General features: G+C 40.4%; 3 protein-coding genes across 3 annotated transcripts; 1 reads left to right on the forward strand and 2 right to left on the reverse strand.

The window, feature by feature from the left end:
- Positions 1 to 474: 474 nt before the first annotated feature.
- LOC131682390 (leucine-rich PPR motif-containing protein, mitochondrial) lies at positions 475 to 6,579 on the reverse strand. The gene is made up of 5 exons (XM_058963826.1): positions 6,363 to 6,579; positions 6,045 to 6,226; positions 4,215 to 4,560; positions 2,313 to 4,155; positions 475 to 2,257 (listed from the first exon to the last, which is right to left on the reverse strand). The coding sequence occupies exons 1-5, from the start codon at positions 6,497 to 6,499 to the stop codon at positions 629 to 631; spliced, it is 4,137 nt and encodes a 1,378-aa protein (XP_058819809.1). The 5' UTR covers positions 6,500 to 6,579; the 3' UTR covers positions 475 to 628.
- A 4,760-nt stretch (positions 6,580 to 11,339) lies between these two features.
- Positions 11,340 to 12,683, forward strand: LOC131682393 (DNA-directed RNA polymerases I and III subunit RPAC1). Its single transcript, XM_058963830.1, has 2 exons — positions 11,340 to 12,485; positions 12,588 to 12,683. Exons 1-2 carry the CDS (start codon positions 11,501 to 11,503, stop codon positions 12,638 to 12,640), a joined length of 1,038 nt encoding a protein of 345 aa, XP_058819813.1. The 5' UTR covers positions 11,340 to 11,500; the 3' UTR covers positions 12,641 to 12,683.
- LOC131682391 (zinc finger protein 121-like) lies at positions 12,494 to 14,224 on the reverse strand. The gene is made up of 2 exons (XM_058963827.1): positions 14,049 to 14,224; positions 12,494 to 13,992 (listed from the first exon to the last, which is right to left on the reverse strand). The coding sequence occupies exons 1-2, from the start codon at positions 14,157 to 14,159 to the stop codon at positions 12,637 to 12,639; spliced, it is 1,467 nt and encodes a 488-aa protein (XP_058819810.1). The 5' UTR covers positions 14,160 to 14,224; the 3' UTR covers positions 12,494 to 12,636.
- Positions 14,225 to 14,876: the final 652 nt, after the last annotated feature.

Below are 14,876 nucleotides of genomic sequence, written 5' to 3' on the forward strand. Positions count from 1 at the left end.
AAATTACCCGCAATAGCCAATACCCTGTATCCAGAGCTGTACTGTAGTCGCTAAAGATGCTAGCTTCGAACACCAGCCAGTAGAGCGGAAATTGTTATTCGCGGGTTTTAACCTACGGCATTCCACTTGTTTAGTTTCCGATCTGTTTCCCTGTTGACCACGTCGTCGACGTAAAAAACGTACAAAAAATCGGTGAATAATTTACCGAAATGTTTGCAACAATTTAATTTTATTCTCAAAGTTTAAAAATCGTTTTTCTCGAAGTGCTAAATGTCGCTTACCATAAGATAACACAAGAGCAACGTTAGAACTGTGCCAGAACAACTATCTAGCGTCGGTACACATTCAAGCAAACAAGTTCGGGAACACTATTTGCTATGCTGAACTAAGCTCGCAGATTAGCGGCTCATCCGAAATCACATTACTATCGTCGCTGTATTATTGCGTATTTTGGAAAATAAAAGTCAAGGCTCGTTTATGGTTTCTTAACAATACATCTATATATAACTATGGTCGATGATAAAGCAATGGTTTAGTGATTAGAATACAGTTTCGTGTCGCAATGGTGTCTGCACTATTCCACGTGTAGTGCAGTATTATTACAAACATTATTGATAACATTAAGGATTTACTTTCTCTTGCCAACATCGTCGTCACTGCTGCTACTACTGCTGCTGCTAGATGTATCCTCCGGTTTATTTGCGTTCCGTTCCGGGATTATGTATGGGAATTCCTGTCCGATTGCTGTCAAACCATCCTTCAGTCTCCTGAGTGCCGACCGGTTCATGTTCTCCAGGCAAACACTCTGCAACCCATCGTTAAGTGCATCGAGCGCTTGCTTGACATGCCCCTTCGAAAGCAGAGCATCGATCAAACAACTGTACATGATTCCGACGCCATTCTCGCTAACTTTTGAATCTTTCATCTGTGTGATTAGACGACGAACGAGTGCATCGTCGTTGTTATCTCTTGCATGTTGAATCACCTTCTGAAACATAACCCTCGAAGTGTTGACTAAATATTTATCCCACAAAAGCTGGGCCTGTTCCTCATTGCCCTGAGTAAAGTGATACGCCCACAGCGCATTTACTGGAGCAATAATTTCCCATTTGACGTATCGCTCCGCAAGTTGTTGGTATCGATCATGTAATTCCGGATGTTGTGAAAGAATTCCCGCGGCTCCTCCGATTGGAAAATGTTTCGCCGCATTTTCTGCATCTTCTTTGCTTGTAGCAGAATCGATCGCAGCTTCTAGCTGCTGCAAGTACTTTTCAGCATTACCACTTGCCACGTTGGCGTGACAGAATCGATTATCGAAGGACACTAATCTTTTGACGTTATCAGGCAACCGGGTGTTGATTTGCTCGAATGTTTCCAAATCACCAGTAGCCGCCAACTTGTTAAGGAAATATTTGAAAATGCGGGGAATTGGATGAAGGTTCTCATCAAGCATTTTCAGTACTAATTTGGATGCTTCGTTTAGCCGATCACGGTTTACAAGTGCTTCAATGACCATCGATTTTTCGGTGAGATTAATCTTGTCTGTCGTGGACAGTATGTCACTTGTTTCCAAAATCCGATCAGGATTGCCGCTTTTTATGGCAGCCTTGAAGTCTTTCAACGTAGTAGAAGTCAGCCGTTTAGGTTTCACCGATTTCTCAGATTTATTTTCCTTTTTCGCCGTTTTGGGAGCAGCTGGTGGACTATCGGTGGAAATGACAAATGGAACTTCATACCCGGAAGCTTTAAGGAAACTTGACAGTTCAGTCAAAAATGCATCCGAAGGGGTATCATCCTCTTCCTGCATCTTTGTCCACAGTCCTAGTGCCTTCTCAGGTTCTTTTTCGCTGATGTAACTTTTCAGCAGTTTGTGGTATATCTCCGTTCGATCGATATGACTCAAATCTTTCGTCGCTTCCATTAGTCCTTCCAGACTCTGTGTTTTCCCCTCTGAGTGGTATCGTTCGCAGGCATTCTGGATGCGTTGATATCTGGTGCGTAGTCCGGGTGTCTCCAGTATTTTTCTAGCCTGGCGAATCCGGCCACAGTCGACGAAAGCAAACACTAAATCGTACAAACTGTTGACTTCACCATGAACTTCAGTGCTGAGGTCGGTTAGGCGCTGTAAATTCGTTGCATCTTCCGCCTGGATTAGTCGACAGGTGAGTTCATTCTTCCAAGGCGTTGCGCGATACTTTTGGCAAATTTCTTCAAATACATTGATTGCTGTTGGTAGGTCGTCACGGACCACGTGAACCTGGAAGTAGACAAAAATAAAAATCGACGTAGAAACAAACTTGTCGAATAATCACCTTGATCAACGAGCCGAGGAAAACATTCTGCGGTGTGATGAATCCATTTTCCAAAAGGTTGGTAAACAATGTATTCACCTCACTTACACTTCCCTTTTCGGCTAAACTATTTAGCATTCTCCAAACGGCACTGTTATAACTGAAATCAATCTCATTTTCGTCACGACCAACCGTGGGTTTGTTTTCGGCCAAAAATTTTAACATGTCCTCAAAACGATTCTGGTTCAATATGGATTGGGCAAGCTTGATAATTTTCGTTTTGTCCAACTCAAAGTCTGGTGAATTGGCTTTAACCTTATCTAACAGAGCGAAAGCTTCTTCCGTTTTTTCGTTGTTGGCATACAACTCAATGATTTGGGCGTAAATTCCCGGTTGGACTACGTATTTCTCCTCTTCTAAATTCTTGAGGATTTCCTCTGTTTTGGAAACGTCGTTGGCTCGGATTGCATTACGAATAAGATGATTTTTTAGTGAATTGGTGTTTTCTCCACGGGATTGCAAATCGTTTATCAATCTTTCAAGCTGTGGCACCGACATATTTAACCACGGATTCTCCGTTTTCATATTCACTGTCTCCAACTGAACTGGTTCCAAATCGCCTGCTGCCAGACGGCTCAGCATTGACGAGATTTCGGTTGTCATTTCTTCTCCCAGTTTCTCCTGAATTCGTTCCGCTTGCGTATGACTAATTGACAATCCTTGATTTACAAATCCTGTCAGCACTTTTGTCAACGCTTCAACCCGTTTGGTATGGAAAGAAACAAGCACATCATAAACCATCGATCCGAGCACCTCGGCTTGGAACTTTGGTGTGTCGGATTCGTTGACTTCAGTATCATCATTACCCTCATCCCTGTTATTAAGCCTCGCTAAATTGTCGTACAGGTAACGACAGAATCGAATGTAGGAATCAAAATCTTTGGAGTGAACAAGTGCCGATACGAGCACCTTACGATAAACTCCTGGTGTGTAGTAAGCCTTGTATCGGGAAGCAATTTTTACTGCTTCTTTTAGATTGTTGTTTTCCAAGGCTATATAAACGCAGCCTGCACTGCCAACAGCCGGAGAGATTCCTACGCTTCGAAGCAGATAGATTACTTCCTCGTGATTGCTAATCCCGAGATTCGGGATGGCATATTCACGCACTGTTTCACTGTTAGGATGAATATCGAACTCATCTAGCATGGTTCTCAAAATATTCAACACACCCTCCGGTCTAGGTTGATCACTTGCGCACAGAAGTGGCCAGAAGTAGTGCTGACGAACGGGTTGATTCTGTGCGTTTAACGCCTTTAGTAGAGGGATAGCCAAATTAACAATACCGTTCTTCAAAGCTGTCTCCAAAGCTATCACGTAAGCGTTTTGGTTCAATCCATTGCTCTGCAGTTCGTTGCAAATAGCAAGCACTTTTTCAGCGGGTCGTTTCGCTTTTACCAACTGTTTAATTAGGAATCCACCAGTATTTGCCAACTCGCCATCATTCCGTGTCGCTCTAGGCATAGTTTTGAGCAACTTCATACAGACATCTTCCTGACCCTTGTTAATTAAACGCAGTATGACGTTAACTGCATCCTGATTATATCCAGCTTGCTTTCGTATTTTTGCCAACAACGGATCGACCTTATCGGCGTGACCATTTGTTGCTAGCGAGTACAGGATCTCCAGGATGTCTTTATCAAGCAAATAAATTTCCTTCTGCTCGCACGACTCCAACGTTTTGTTGATGTAGTCGATGTCAGCTTTCCGAGCGTATCCACACAACAACGTGGTGTACGTATCCGCCGATGGCTGCAATCCGGCTTGAGACATAACGGCCAAAATGCCCGTTGCTGATTCCAAGTCACTGAAATAGGAACAAAAATAATTTCTCATCGAGTAGTAGAACGTTCGGTAGTAACTTACTCAGCCTGTGAATGACCCATGATCAGAGCATTGAACACGTACTCATTAACCGGTAGCTGTTTCTCACGCATATACTCCAGAATCTTGGTGGCTCCATCGATATCCCCATCCTGACAGTAGCGCGAAATCAGCCGTTGATACGTGACTCGATTCGGTTCAACTCCCTTCGCTTTCAGATCGGCCAAAAACTCGGTCGGAGAAAAGTGGTGCTCGTTATCCAGATAGACTCGAAGTAGCGCATTGTAGTGGGAAATGTCCATCGCCACATTAAGGCTATTGAGTGTGTTCCATATTTCCTGCACCAGTGCTGTTCGTACCTCCGGTAGCTCTTCGGGGACCAGGTTTCCTGAATGGATGGAGATAAGTAGGATTAAACAATCAACCAATTGAAAAGGTATTTTTTATTCCGAATAATCTAAACCCAAGATATCGACCCATCACAAATGGAGTAGCCGATTGTGTCGCTCGTTTTTGAGAAACTTCCTTTAGAGATCAAAATGTCCATCTTCGGATTTAGAATACAGGGTTCGGCACTCGAAGTGTAAGCAACTTCAGACCGTTCGCGCAGCTAGCGCACTGTCATCAGCTGTCTATAATTTGACTGAACGACAGCTCGGAGTATTGTTTACAAGTGTACAAAAACTTTTTGCCAAAAGTGAACGCAAAAGTGATCAGCGACATAATTCAAACGTAATAGTGTGATTGCTTTGTATTTAGCGGGAAAACCACAACACACTATTGTTCGTGAGGTCAAACATTTTAATGTGAATAGACATTTTTATTTTCTTCGATAGTTGTCCTACTGGAGCTGTAGAGCTAGAGTCTCGACAGGGCTTCCTGTCAGAATCACTCACTACAATTGCAGACGAGCCAAGAAATGTCACCCACTAAAACACTGCTTAAAGCCAATTGCTGCAGGCCGTGATTCTGAACGAGATATTCATTGTACAGTCCATATATGTGCGGGCGTGGGTACTTCACGATCACGTGTATTATCGCGAAGGGCTCGAGCGTGCATGCGTTAACGTGTTTAGTCGCGTGTGCGTTTGTATATCGCGTGTGCTAACGTGTATGTACTTTCGCGTGTATAAATTTGATTTTATGATCGTGTCCTTGCGCTTACTCCCGTTCTTGGATGATCGAGCGCGGACCGTGAATCTGGTACTTAATTTTTGGTGAGCGGTTCAGATGCTAGAAGAAAGTGCGTTCTTCCATTACATTAGAGTTCCCGGGCATGTCGCCTTAGTACCTGTTGTCTAGTGGATATGATAGGCTGCGTGGATGTTCACAAAGGGCTCTAGCATTTGTATGTTACCGTGTCTGTCGCGTGTATGTGAATTCACCTGTATAAATTCGGTTTTTTATGTGTTGTTTAGTGGATATGAGCGTCATTTTTTTGTTTAGTCCACCTGAAGGCATTGAACCTATGCTACTAGGGACGAGGATAGGAACCATCCTGACGAAGCTTCCAAGACTTAGCCACTTCATGCCCAAGTTGATTATAAACAAGATTTGCAAAGAATAACTATCCTTGACCTGAGTAATGGTAAAACCAACAGGTTACCGTGTGATTAATTAATTATAAATTTAAAAAAATCGAAACTAATAAATGTGACTGGTAACTTTCATTTGAGCACTGAAAGTTACAACTATCAGGTCTAAAACTGAACTTCTAGAATGTTTTCGCAATTCGCTTCAATGTCTACATTTATTATACTACCTCCTGCAACTGTTTCTCCAGAATTTTCTGAGTGTGGTGCTCCCAGCGTACACTTCCTCCAGAAGATTAATAGAGCATAATGCAAAAGGTAGTCTATGAAAATCACTTACCACAGCATCGAATGACCAGCAGCGACTGGGCACTGGTAGCCGACCGATTCACACGTATTTCCTCCAAAACATCTTCCAAGTCTCGTCGCGAGATACGCCCCGAACGCCGTACGTCGTCATCGAGCCGTTTCAACGACCGATCCAAGGCTTGCCCCGAATTGGCCGCCGATGACGCAAATCCACTGGAATGGTACAAAAAATAAAAAAAAAATTAACTCGTGAGGGTGCTCCGCGAAAGCTGCATGCAGTCACAGTGCAACCGGAATCGTTAGTTGCGTAATAGCAGACCGGAATGAAGAAACAAATTATATGAATTACCTGATGGAATTGATGCACAAACACTGCGGGGGTTGAACGAAACTACTCTCCGTCTCACGCACGGTATTGAATACAACGTTCCGCGCGAAACCGGCGAAATAACGTACAAATTTACTGGATCGCAGAATCGATGCCATGTTTTGTGCTGCGAGAGAAAAACGCGAGGAACGATTCTGATCTGATCTGATATCACGTTTGACCCGTTTGACAGAGCGTCCTATATGTGTTTGTGAGATAGGAGCATGTGAACTGAACGCAAAACGAAAAAGAGCATGCGAGGAGGAAAGGTACACTGTAAATAATTTCATAACATTGGACTTTACTGTAAATTGTTGCAAAATTTCTGTGCTGTCACAGGGTCTACGCCGCAATGTACTCAAATGGAGAAAAATCAGTTTAAATATTTGACGATGCTTTCCCAAATGTAGCTGTTATTGTAGGTATATATTTATATATTATTTCCTTGGCCTGATATAAGGCAAATACGCTAAGAGGCTATCGTCACAATTAAACATACAAATACAAATACTATTATAAATTATTTTATGATAGTGTTTTTCCTAAAACATCTATGACTAAACCTTATGACGATATAATAAAAATTTGAGTCTTGGTTGGAAGAAACTCAAATTTAGGATTCGCCGTTTGCTAAAGGGCCAAACCAACGACGCTAAACCGTTAACACGATTTTCAGAAGGGCGCAGTAAATGGGCTAAACTGACTTTGTCTTGCTTGGTAGGGCTGGGTAAATGTGCAAGCTTGACAAGATATTTCAAGTGTGCTGATTCAAATGGACCTTAGTGACAAATGTAAACAAACTGAGTTATTTGCAGCACAGCATGTGATTACAACATAGCTAACGAATACCGAAAACCAGAATTCATTATACCCAGTATTTATCAAAATAACAAGCATTATATAAAAAGTCGCAAAGTTTTCACGATCATATTTTGAAATTTTGCACTTGAGACCTTTTAAAATGAAAGGACCTATGCGCGAAATATTTCAAAACCTCTGCAACTGTTCATAGGCGCCATGCAAAAACGACGCAAGATTCATTTCATTCCATGTTTTCCCCACTGCACATAGGTACCTAGTAAAAACGTCCTAAGCATCAAAATAAAAGAAATTATTTTCTTCGGTTCATGCGACTTATTTTCGAAGTTGAATTTAGTAAGTATAATAAATTAAATGATAATTAGAAAGCTTAGTTATTTTAAAGTAACATGCCATTCGTTGGTTTTAACCACTTCCAGCCAATGATTTGTTAATATAAACTAAAGTTTCCCGCATTTTTTTCTGCAAGACTTCTGTTAAATCCAGTGCAACTATTTACCATAGTAATGAAGAACATTCGTATTCCGGTGCTCATTTTGTCGAAAACTTTGAAGAAATTCAATATTCGTCGTAAGAGCTACCTTTGCTGAAAAAAGCCGTATGTGCAGCGTCGTATGATTCTTGGGCCCGAAAAAAAGACCTATGTGAAAGGTCCTATAATTTTCAAAAGGACGCATCATTCTCAAGCGCTTAAAAACTACATAAGCACTAAACATTTCATGTTTTTAGCATTATTTACCTAAAGAGCATAGTCCTTAGACTATATTGGCATAATTGTTCCATCAAAACGCATATTTGTTCTCTAATAGGGATTTGTTTTAGGTCCATGAAACTTCAGCCTCGTTTTTCTCAGTTCGAGCTCAATGTCACTTAGGACCTTTTGAATAAGTACTCTTGATTTCTAATAGGACTCAGCAAATGGGCGCTTAGAAACCCAATACAAATGAAAGGGCGCGTGTATCTTTTCTTCAAATTTCATGAACATATCAAAATATTCGAATGTTTGTTTGCAACAACCACCGAGTAGACAGGTTCATAGTAAATATTAATTATCATTTATATAATAGACAAAATAAGGTTGGGAATACAGTCGTGATTCGCTGGTTGCACACTCTTTAACTGAACCGCTTTTTAGTTGGACCTCCGCTAGTTGGACCATTTTCCAACTAAAAAGCATCTGAATCAGAGATGCCAGGTACTTTTTTCAAATGTCTGCGATAATAATTTTAAAAGTCTGGGAAGAACAAAAATGTCAGGAAAGCTAGTGTAACCAAAAGCCTTTATATTCAAAAATCTGCAAATATCTGCAACAAAACTAAAAAATCTGCAAATATCTGCAACCAAACTAGAAAATCTGCAAATATCTGCGTCATCGAAAAAATCTGCAGCTTAAATTTAAAGTCTGCGAATTTGCAGATTTGTCTGCAAATCTGGCATCTCTGATCTGAATGTCAAAATCTTATGTCAAATTTACTTTGACAATCAATCTGACAATTATTAGAGATGTGAATAGATGCAATTACACTCCTAACGTCTCCTTTGGAGAGTTTTTGACATCTGTCAGTCGGTACAACTAACGAATCAAATTCGTTAGTTGGACATAGGTGTGGCCCAACCAGCGAATCACGACTGTAATAACCATTCGCCCCGGTTCAATCCAAAAATAAAAGTTTCAACTTTATATTCCAATTGTAAAGATGAGCCTAAATCTAGGAGCAGATCACTCTAAAAATGTTAAACAAATTTACATCAACTTTGCACTCCCTCGCAGAAAAGTTTAACAAACGTCTTAAGCTGAGCTACTTCATTCGACGTTTTCTTGAACGTATTGGCGATTCTACGTTGAAACCGCTCGCAGAGAGCGCTGGAACGAAAGTGTTACTGATTTGGTTCTGTTCTGTCATAGTGCATATATTTTCTGTAAACATTGGTAAAAATGACTTTTAAACACCAAATTACCGATCAATTTGTTGATAATTGTTTATGAAAATGAAGGAAAACCATCATTTTATAAGATGATGAGTAAACATCTTGCGAAAAGAGTGTAAAACATAGTGGTTTCTAATATTATTCGCAGAGCTATATGCGCGCTGTTTCTAAATGTAATTTGTTGAGCACCGTAGCCGCCGCAACAGCATTTCCCGTTCGTCCTAAGTTAAGCTAAACCTTCATGAGATGGTGTAAATGTATGGAACTCTCCAGATCAGGCGAGGAAAGAATATATCCGGCTAATAGGAAAGTGTCAGCTTTGTATCATGCACAGCCGATCCTTCTCTCCGATAATCTTCACTGAATCTCCTACGTAGTTCAAAATATGAAGGAGTTTGACATTGGTACTGATTGGGTCTCGGTTTCGAGTTGGAACTTTATTTATGGAACGATTTTTTATAACCACAATAATACCCCGATTACATTTCGAAGAAATGTATGAGTGAAATAGTTGCAAATGGCTGTAATTTCAGAATAATTGCAAATAAAACTAAATTTCTTACTCGTTTCATTCATATTTTGGCAGTGGTAAGCTTTTTCCGAGAAGATAATGAAGATTTTGTTGTAAGCTACGACTCACTTACGGGTAAAAAAAAGCAAACTGTATCACTTTGCCAGTTCATGAGCTGAATCATAGGTGTCGCATGACTAATTTTGGCTTTGCCACAAATCGCCAATAGGGAAGTTTTTTGTAGGGTTGTCCCTAGGCCTAAGTCGAATTTTCGAAAAAAATTTCATTGTTCGCCGTTTTGTTTTCTTTAATTATGCATTGAACTAAAACGCAATTTAACTAAAATAACTTTCAGCGTTTGCTTGTGCATATGTGGGATGAACTTTGGTCAAATATTAGATTCCTACGTTGCGGTGAAGTGGGGTCAAACGGGTATTGATTCGAAGAAATTGGTCGAAATTTCAAAATCTCTCTTATTCTGATTTAAGTTGAAGGAACCTTATTCCGGCCAAAACCGTATTTCATATTCCAAATTATCGAATTCGGGGGAAAGTTCCAAAGTTTCTTCACGGACAACTGCGCTATGTCAGCAAACCGAGCCGTGGGGGACTCATGTTGTCTGGAATGGATTATTATTGCAAAGAAAAGTACTTTGAGTGTTTTGATCGATCTGTGCTATAATGTGTACTATTCTCCACGAATCAGTTTTTGAATATAGTGGAAAATGCAAAAATCCATAGTTTTTTTTCCATTGAATTGAAATTGAACGGTAAAATGTTTTCGCATGCCATTGATTCTCATTATTTTCATATGAAAAAAATAGTGGCAAAAGTGAGAGTTTTTCGCTCTTGGCACAAAAACACCACTAACGCCTACTGTTAGGTTAGAAGTAAAGCTTTTAAATCAATCAAGAATAATAATCAAAATAGAAGTTTTCCTTTTAAGCTATTGAAGAATAGTAATCAAAATAAAAGTTTTATTTTCAAACGAAAATTATGTGTTGGTTGTTTTTTTACTTAGAGCGAAAAACTTTTATTTTTACCAACATTTTTTTCTGTGTACCTCTTTTATATGCAAAAAATGTAAATATATTTTTATTAAATCTACGCTTCTTGGCAGAAAAAGCATTTCATTGAATTTTTACTTTTTTACGAGATCTAAAATTTACCTTCGTTACTGTTTTACAACTTTTCTTGTCCTGATACTAGGTGTAAACCGACAAAATACGGTACTCAATAAAATTACAATTGCAATTACAACTGAAATTTAAAAAAACCATTATCCACCCGCGCGTTATCTGAAGATCAAAAGCTATAAAACTCAACAATATCATATTTTTGGTTTATGAAATGATCCACAGATAGCGCAGTGCATTTGCGTTTGACGTCTTAGCGTCTGACCCATTTGACAAAAGCGACGAAAGTATACACGGAAACGAAAAACTACCTAAAATTGAGTTCCTTTGACTCAATCTCGTGGTATGGTGGGGGAACTTAAAATTAGGTAAACCGTGTTGAAGGTAGTTTCCATTTAACCACGGCAAAAATTACAACTCATTGATAGGTTTTTTATACTCAAATTTAAGTTGAATTTACCTAATTTTGAGTTCAACCCAAACAACTCAAAAGTACCTTCCTCCACGGAAGACCTCGACTGAGTCGAATCTCTCTTTTTGTTTTTGACAACACTAATAAGTGCGAAAGCGAAGCACAACTCAAAAGTAAGTTAAAACAACTTTTCTGCAGGTTGTTTTATTTAACCGTGTAAAAACGAGCACGAGAGCATTGCCATCCTATAACCAAAATAAAAGTAAAAATCAGCCAAAAAGCACGCGAAAACCATCTATTTATTATCGAAAACAATGAACGATTTGCTTGAAAAGCCACGAATCTATCTGGAGGAACACAAGCTCAAACAGGATGCCAACGACTATGGTTTGGCGGATGAGCTGTGGGATTTTCAGCGTTTCCAGCAACAGTTACAAATTGTGATAGTGCGCTATGACGAAAACGAACTGGAATTTGATATGATCGGTGTAAGTCCAGCGATTGCCAACGCGTTTCGTCGGTTGATGCTGAGCGAAGTTCCTAGTATGGCCATCGAGAAGGTGCACATTTACAACAATACTTCAATCATTCAGGATGAAGTGCTTGCTCATCGGTTAGGGTTGATCCCGTTGAAAGCTGATCCTCGATTATTCGAATACAAAACAAACGAGAACGATCCGGCGAATGCATTGGATACTTTGGAGTTCGAGCTGAAGGTAAAATGTACCCGCAAAAATAAGGATGCCACTGACGTAACAAACAACGACAATATGTACAAAAATCACAGCATCTACTCCGGTCAGATCAAATGGGTTCCAATAGGTAATCAAGCATCAATTTATAAGGAATCCGACGTGGGACCGATTGATGATGATATACTGATTAGTAAGATGCGTCCTGGGCATGAATTCGACATCAAATTGTTTGCCGTGAAAGGAATTGGCAAAGATCATGCCAAGTTTTCGCCAGTAGCGACAGCTTCCTATAGATTGCTTCCCGATGTTCGCCTGAATCGACAGGTGGTTGGGAGGGATGCGTTGCTACTACAGAAATGCTTTTCTCCCGGAGTAATTGGAATCGACAAAGATGAGCAAGCGTACGTGAAAGATGCTCGCTATGACAGTTGCAGTAGGAACGTGTACCGGTACCCGCAGATTGCGGATGCTGTAACTCTAAGTCGGGTGCGAAATCATTTCATTTTTACTGTGGAATCGGGAGCTTTGAAGCCGGATGTGATTTTCGTGGAGGCTGCAAAGGTACTGAAGAAGAAATGCAAAATGTTCCTGGATGAAATAAAAGGTAACTGAAAAGTTCTATTTGATATATATTTTCCTATTCATATGATGACTTTCTTGTAAAGATTGTTACACAATTGTAAACGTGATTGTTTTAAATTTGTAGAAATCTTCAAGATACATCTGTTTAGGCTATCCGGCTGGCACATAAGCTATTAATCATCCACTTTTGTCAAGATCTCCGGTAGCTGAACTACCCCTGTTCCAGTATGTGATTTGATTGGCGCTGCTATCTTTTTGCCGTGCGTTTTCAGGTGCCCCTGGAGAGTACTCTTTTGTCGAAAAGTCCGTTGACAAAGGTTGCAGCTCCAAGGGCGCTCTCCTGTGTGTGTAAACCGATGATGTTTCAGCACTTTACTGTGAGCAAAAGTTTGCGAGCACAAATCACACGCATATGGTCTTTCCGAGGTGTGAGCTGTCCGGAAATGAACCGAAAGGTGGCTCGCTGTTTTGTATCGTTTATCACAAAGCGAGCATTTGAACGGTTTTTGATTTGTATGACTTCTCGTATGGATTCTGAGTTCTGCTCCGGTAGCGAAGGATTTTTGGCAATCGGAACAGTGGAAATTTTTGGTTCCTTCATGTGTCCGAAAAACATGATTCCTAAGCATAGCTTCATTTTTGAATCTTCTCTGACACTGATCACACTCAAACGGGGTGTCCGTTGAATGAGACAGCATGTGACTCTTTAATCCGTGGGCTCTTATGAAAGATTTTCCACAGAGGTCACAAACGAATTTTTGCACGTCTTGGTGACATTTGCGATGAAGAGTTAAAGAGGTAGCATATTTGTAACTTTTCCCACAATCTTTGCATTGGTATTTTTTACCATCCGTATGCTTGTGCATGTGTCGCCGCAAAGCTCTGGAACTGTTGAACTCGCTACTACAGACCTTGCAAACTTCCGGTTTGAGACCTTTGTGGTGACGTAAATGAGCCTTATAGCGCTCAGTACTTCGGAAGCGCATCTTACACTGATCACATGTAAAATCTTTGCTCTTCGCACTCTCATTTGTTAGTGATTCCGAAGCGCCATCCTCTAGATCTCGTTTTTTTAGTACTATCTCTGGATCGTTATTCTCTTCAACGTCATCAGCCTCCTCCGACAAATAATATTCTTCCATAGATTCCTCACCAGCATCATCATCCCTGAAGTCACACTCCTCAACTAGTTCTTCAATTTCCACTTCCTGCTCTAGCAAATGTGGCTTCTCTTCGCTTTCGCTATCATCGGGTTTTCTATATTCAGGCTCAGTCTGAATAATTTGGTATTCCTGACCGTCGAAAACAGATTCCTGGTTAACAGTTGCAATAGAAATTATTGGTTTTCTATTTGTTTCATCGATGGATTCATTTGACTGGATTTCTTCGGCTTGTTCATCATTTGGATGGAGCTTAAAGTTCAACAAATCGTTTGTTGACCAGCACTGCTGGCGGAATTTGTACCAGGACATACACTTCCCGTAGCAAGTACCGCAGATGTTGTTTGGGAAACCCGGTCGTATGCACATCTGAAAGTTAGGCGGGAAATTAAACCTTCCGCGTTGAATACAGGTGATGTCCATACCTTTAATCCAATGCATTCCTCAAACAGTTGGATAGTAGCTGAATCCTCTAATGACCGTAGGGTTTCTTCGTCATTTGATAAACATCCACGACAACGGTTAGTGAAATCCATAGTAACAAGATCGACGACAAAAATTCACAAAAAGCAGTATTCCATCGTTATCATCTTAACTGTTTATGTTCGCAATTTGTTTTGTTTTGTGATTCGTACAGAGATGCCAGGTACTTTCTTCAAATGTCTGCAATAATAATTTTAAAAGTCTGGGAAGAACAAAAAATGTCAGGAAAGCTAGTGTAACCAACAGCCTTTATATTCAAAAATCTGCAAATATCTGCAACAAAACTAAAAAATCTGCAAATATCTGCAACCAAACTAGAAAATCTGCAAATATCTGCGTCATCGAAAAAATCTGCAGCTTAAATTAAAAGTCTGCGAATTTGCAGACTTGTCTGCAAATCTGGCATCCCTGGATTCGTATTGGCTCTCAAACGTGAAACTTATCCGCTCGACACGCCAGCTAGATTTCATTATTGGCGTGATTGACTCACAGACTCATCTAAGGGTGCTTACAGAGTGGCGGCGAGAAGCTGAGCAGGGACTGGTACTGACATTAGAGTGCGAGATGCGAGAAACCTTCTTGCAGCATATCAAATGGAGCCTGTCAGAGTAAAAGCGGGCAGTCGGCGCGGATCAGCTCAGCTTTCACTTTGACATCATCCCTTTGATTTGCAGAAAGCAGCTTTCTCGCATCTCGCATTCTAACGTCAGTTCCAGCCCCTGCTCAGCTTCTCGCTGCCACTCTGTAAGCACCCTAATGTGGTTTTCGTT

Source organism: Topomyia yanbarensis, chromosome 2 (genome assembly GCF_030247195.1).
Source record: "Topomyia yanbarensis strain Yona2022 chromosome 2, ASM3024719v1, whole genome shotgun sequence".
Classification (NCBI taxonomy): Eukaryota; Metazoa; Arthropoda; class Insecta; order Diptera; family Culicidae; genus Topomyia; species Topomyia yanbarensis.

Bases quoted from the DNA above. Each gene is read 5' to 3' on its own strand.
- LOC131682391 (XM_058963827.1), bottom strand. From the start codon at position 14,159: ATGGATTTCACTAACCGTTGTCGTGGATGTTTATCAAATGACGAAGAA. The intron at 13,993-14,048 runs GTATGGACATCA...CCTAACTTTCAG, and splicing joins AGGAATGCATTGGATTAAAG to ATGTGCATACGACCGGGTTT.
- LOC131682393 (XM_058963830.1), top strand. From the start codon at position 11,501: ATGAACGATTTGCTTGAAAAGCCACGAATCTATCTGGAGGAACACAAG. The intron at 12,486-12,587 runs GTAACTGAAAAG...TTAAATTTGTAG, and splicing joins GTTCCTGGATGAAATAAAAG to AAATCTTCAAGATACATCTG.
- LOC131682390 (XM_058963826.1), bottom strand. From the start codon at position 6,499: ATGGCATCGATTCTGCGATCCAGTAAATTTGTACGTTATTTCGCCGGT. The intron at 4,156-4,214 runs GTAAGTTACTAC...TTCCTATTTCAG, and splicing joins ATGGGTCATTCACAGGCTGA to TGACTTGGAATCAGCAACGG. The intron at 2,258-2,312 runs GTGATTATTCGA...GTCTACTTCCAG, and splicing joins TCCTCGGCTCGTTGATCAAG to GTTCACGTGGTCCGTGACGA.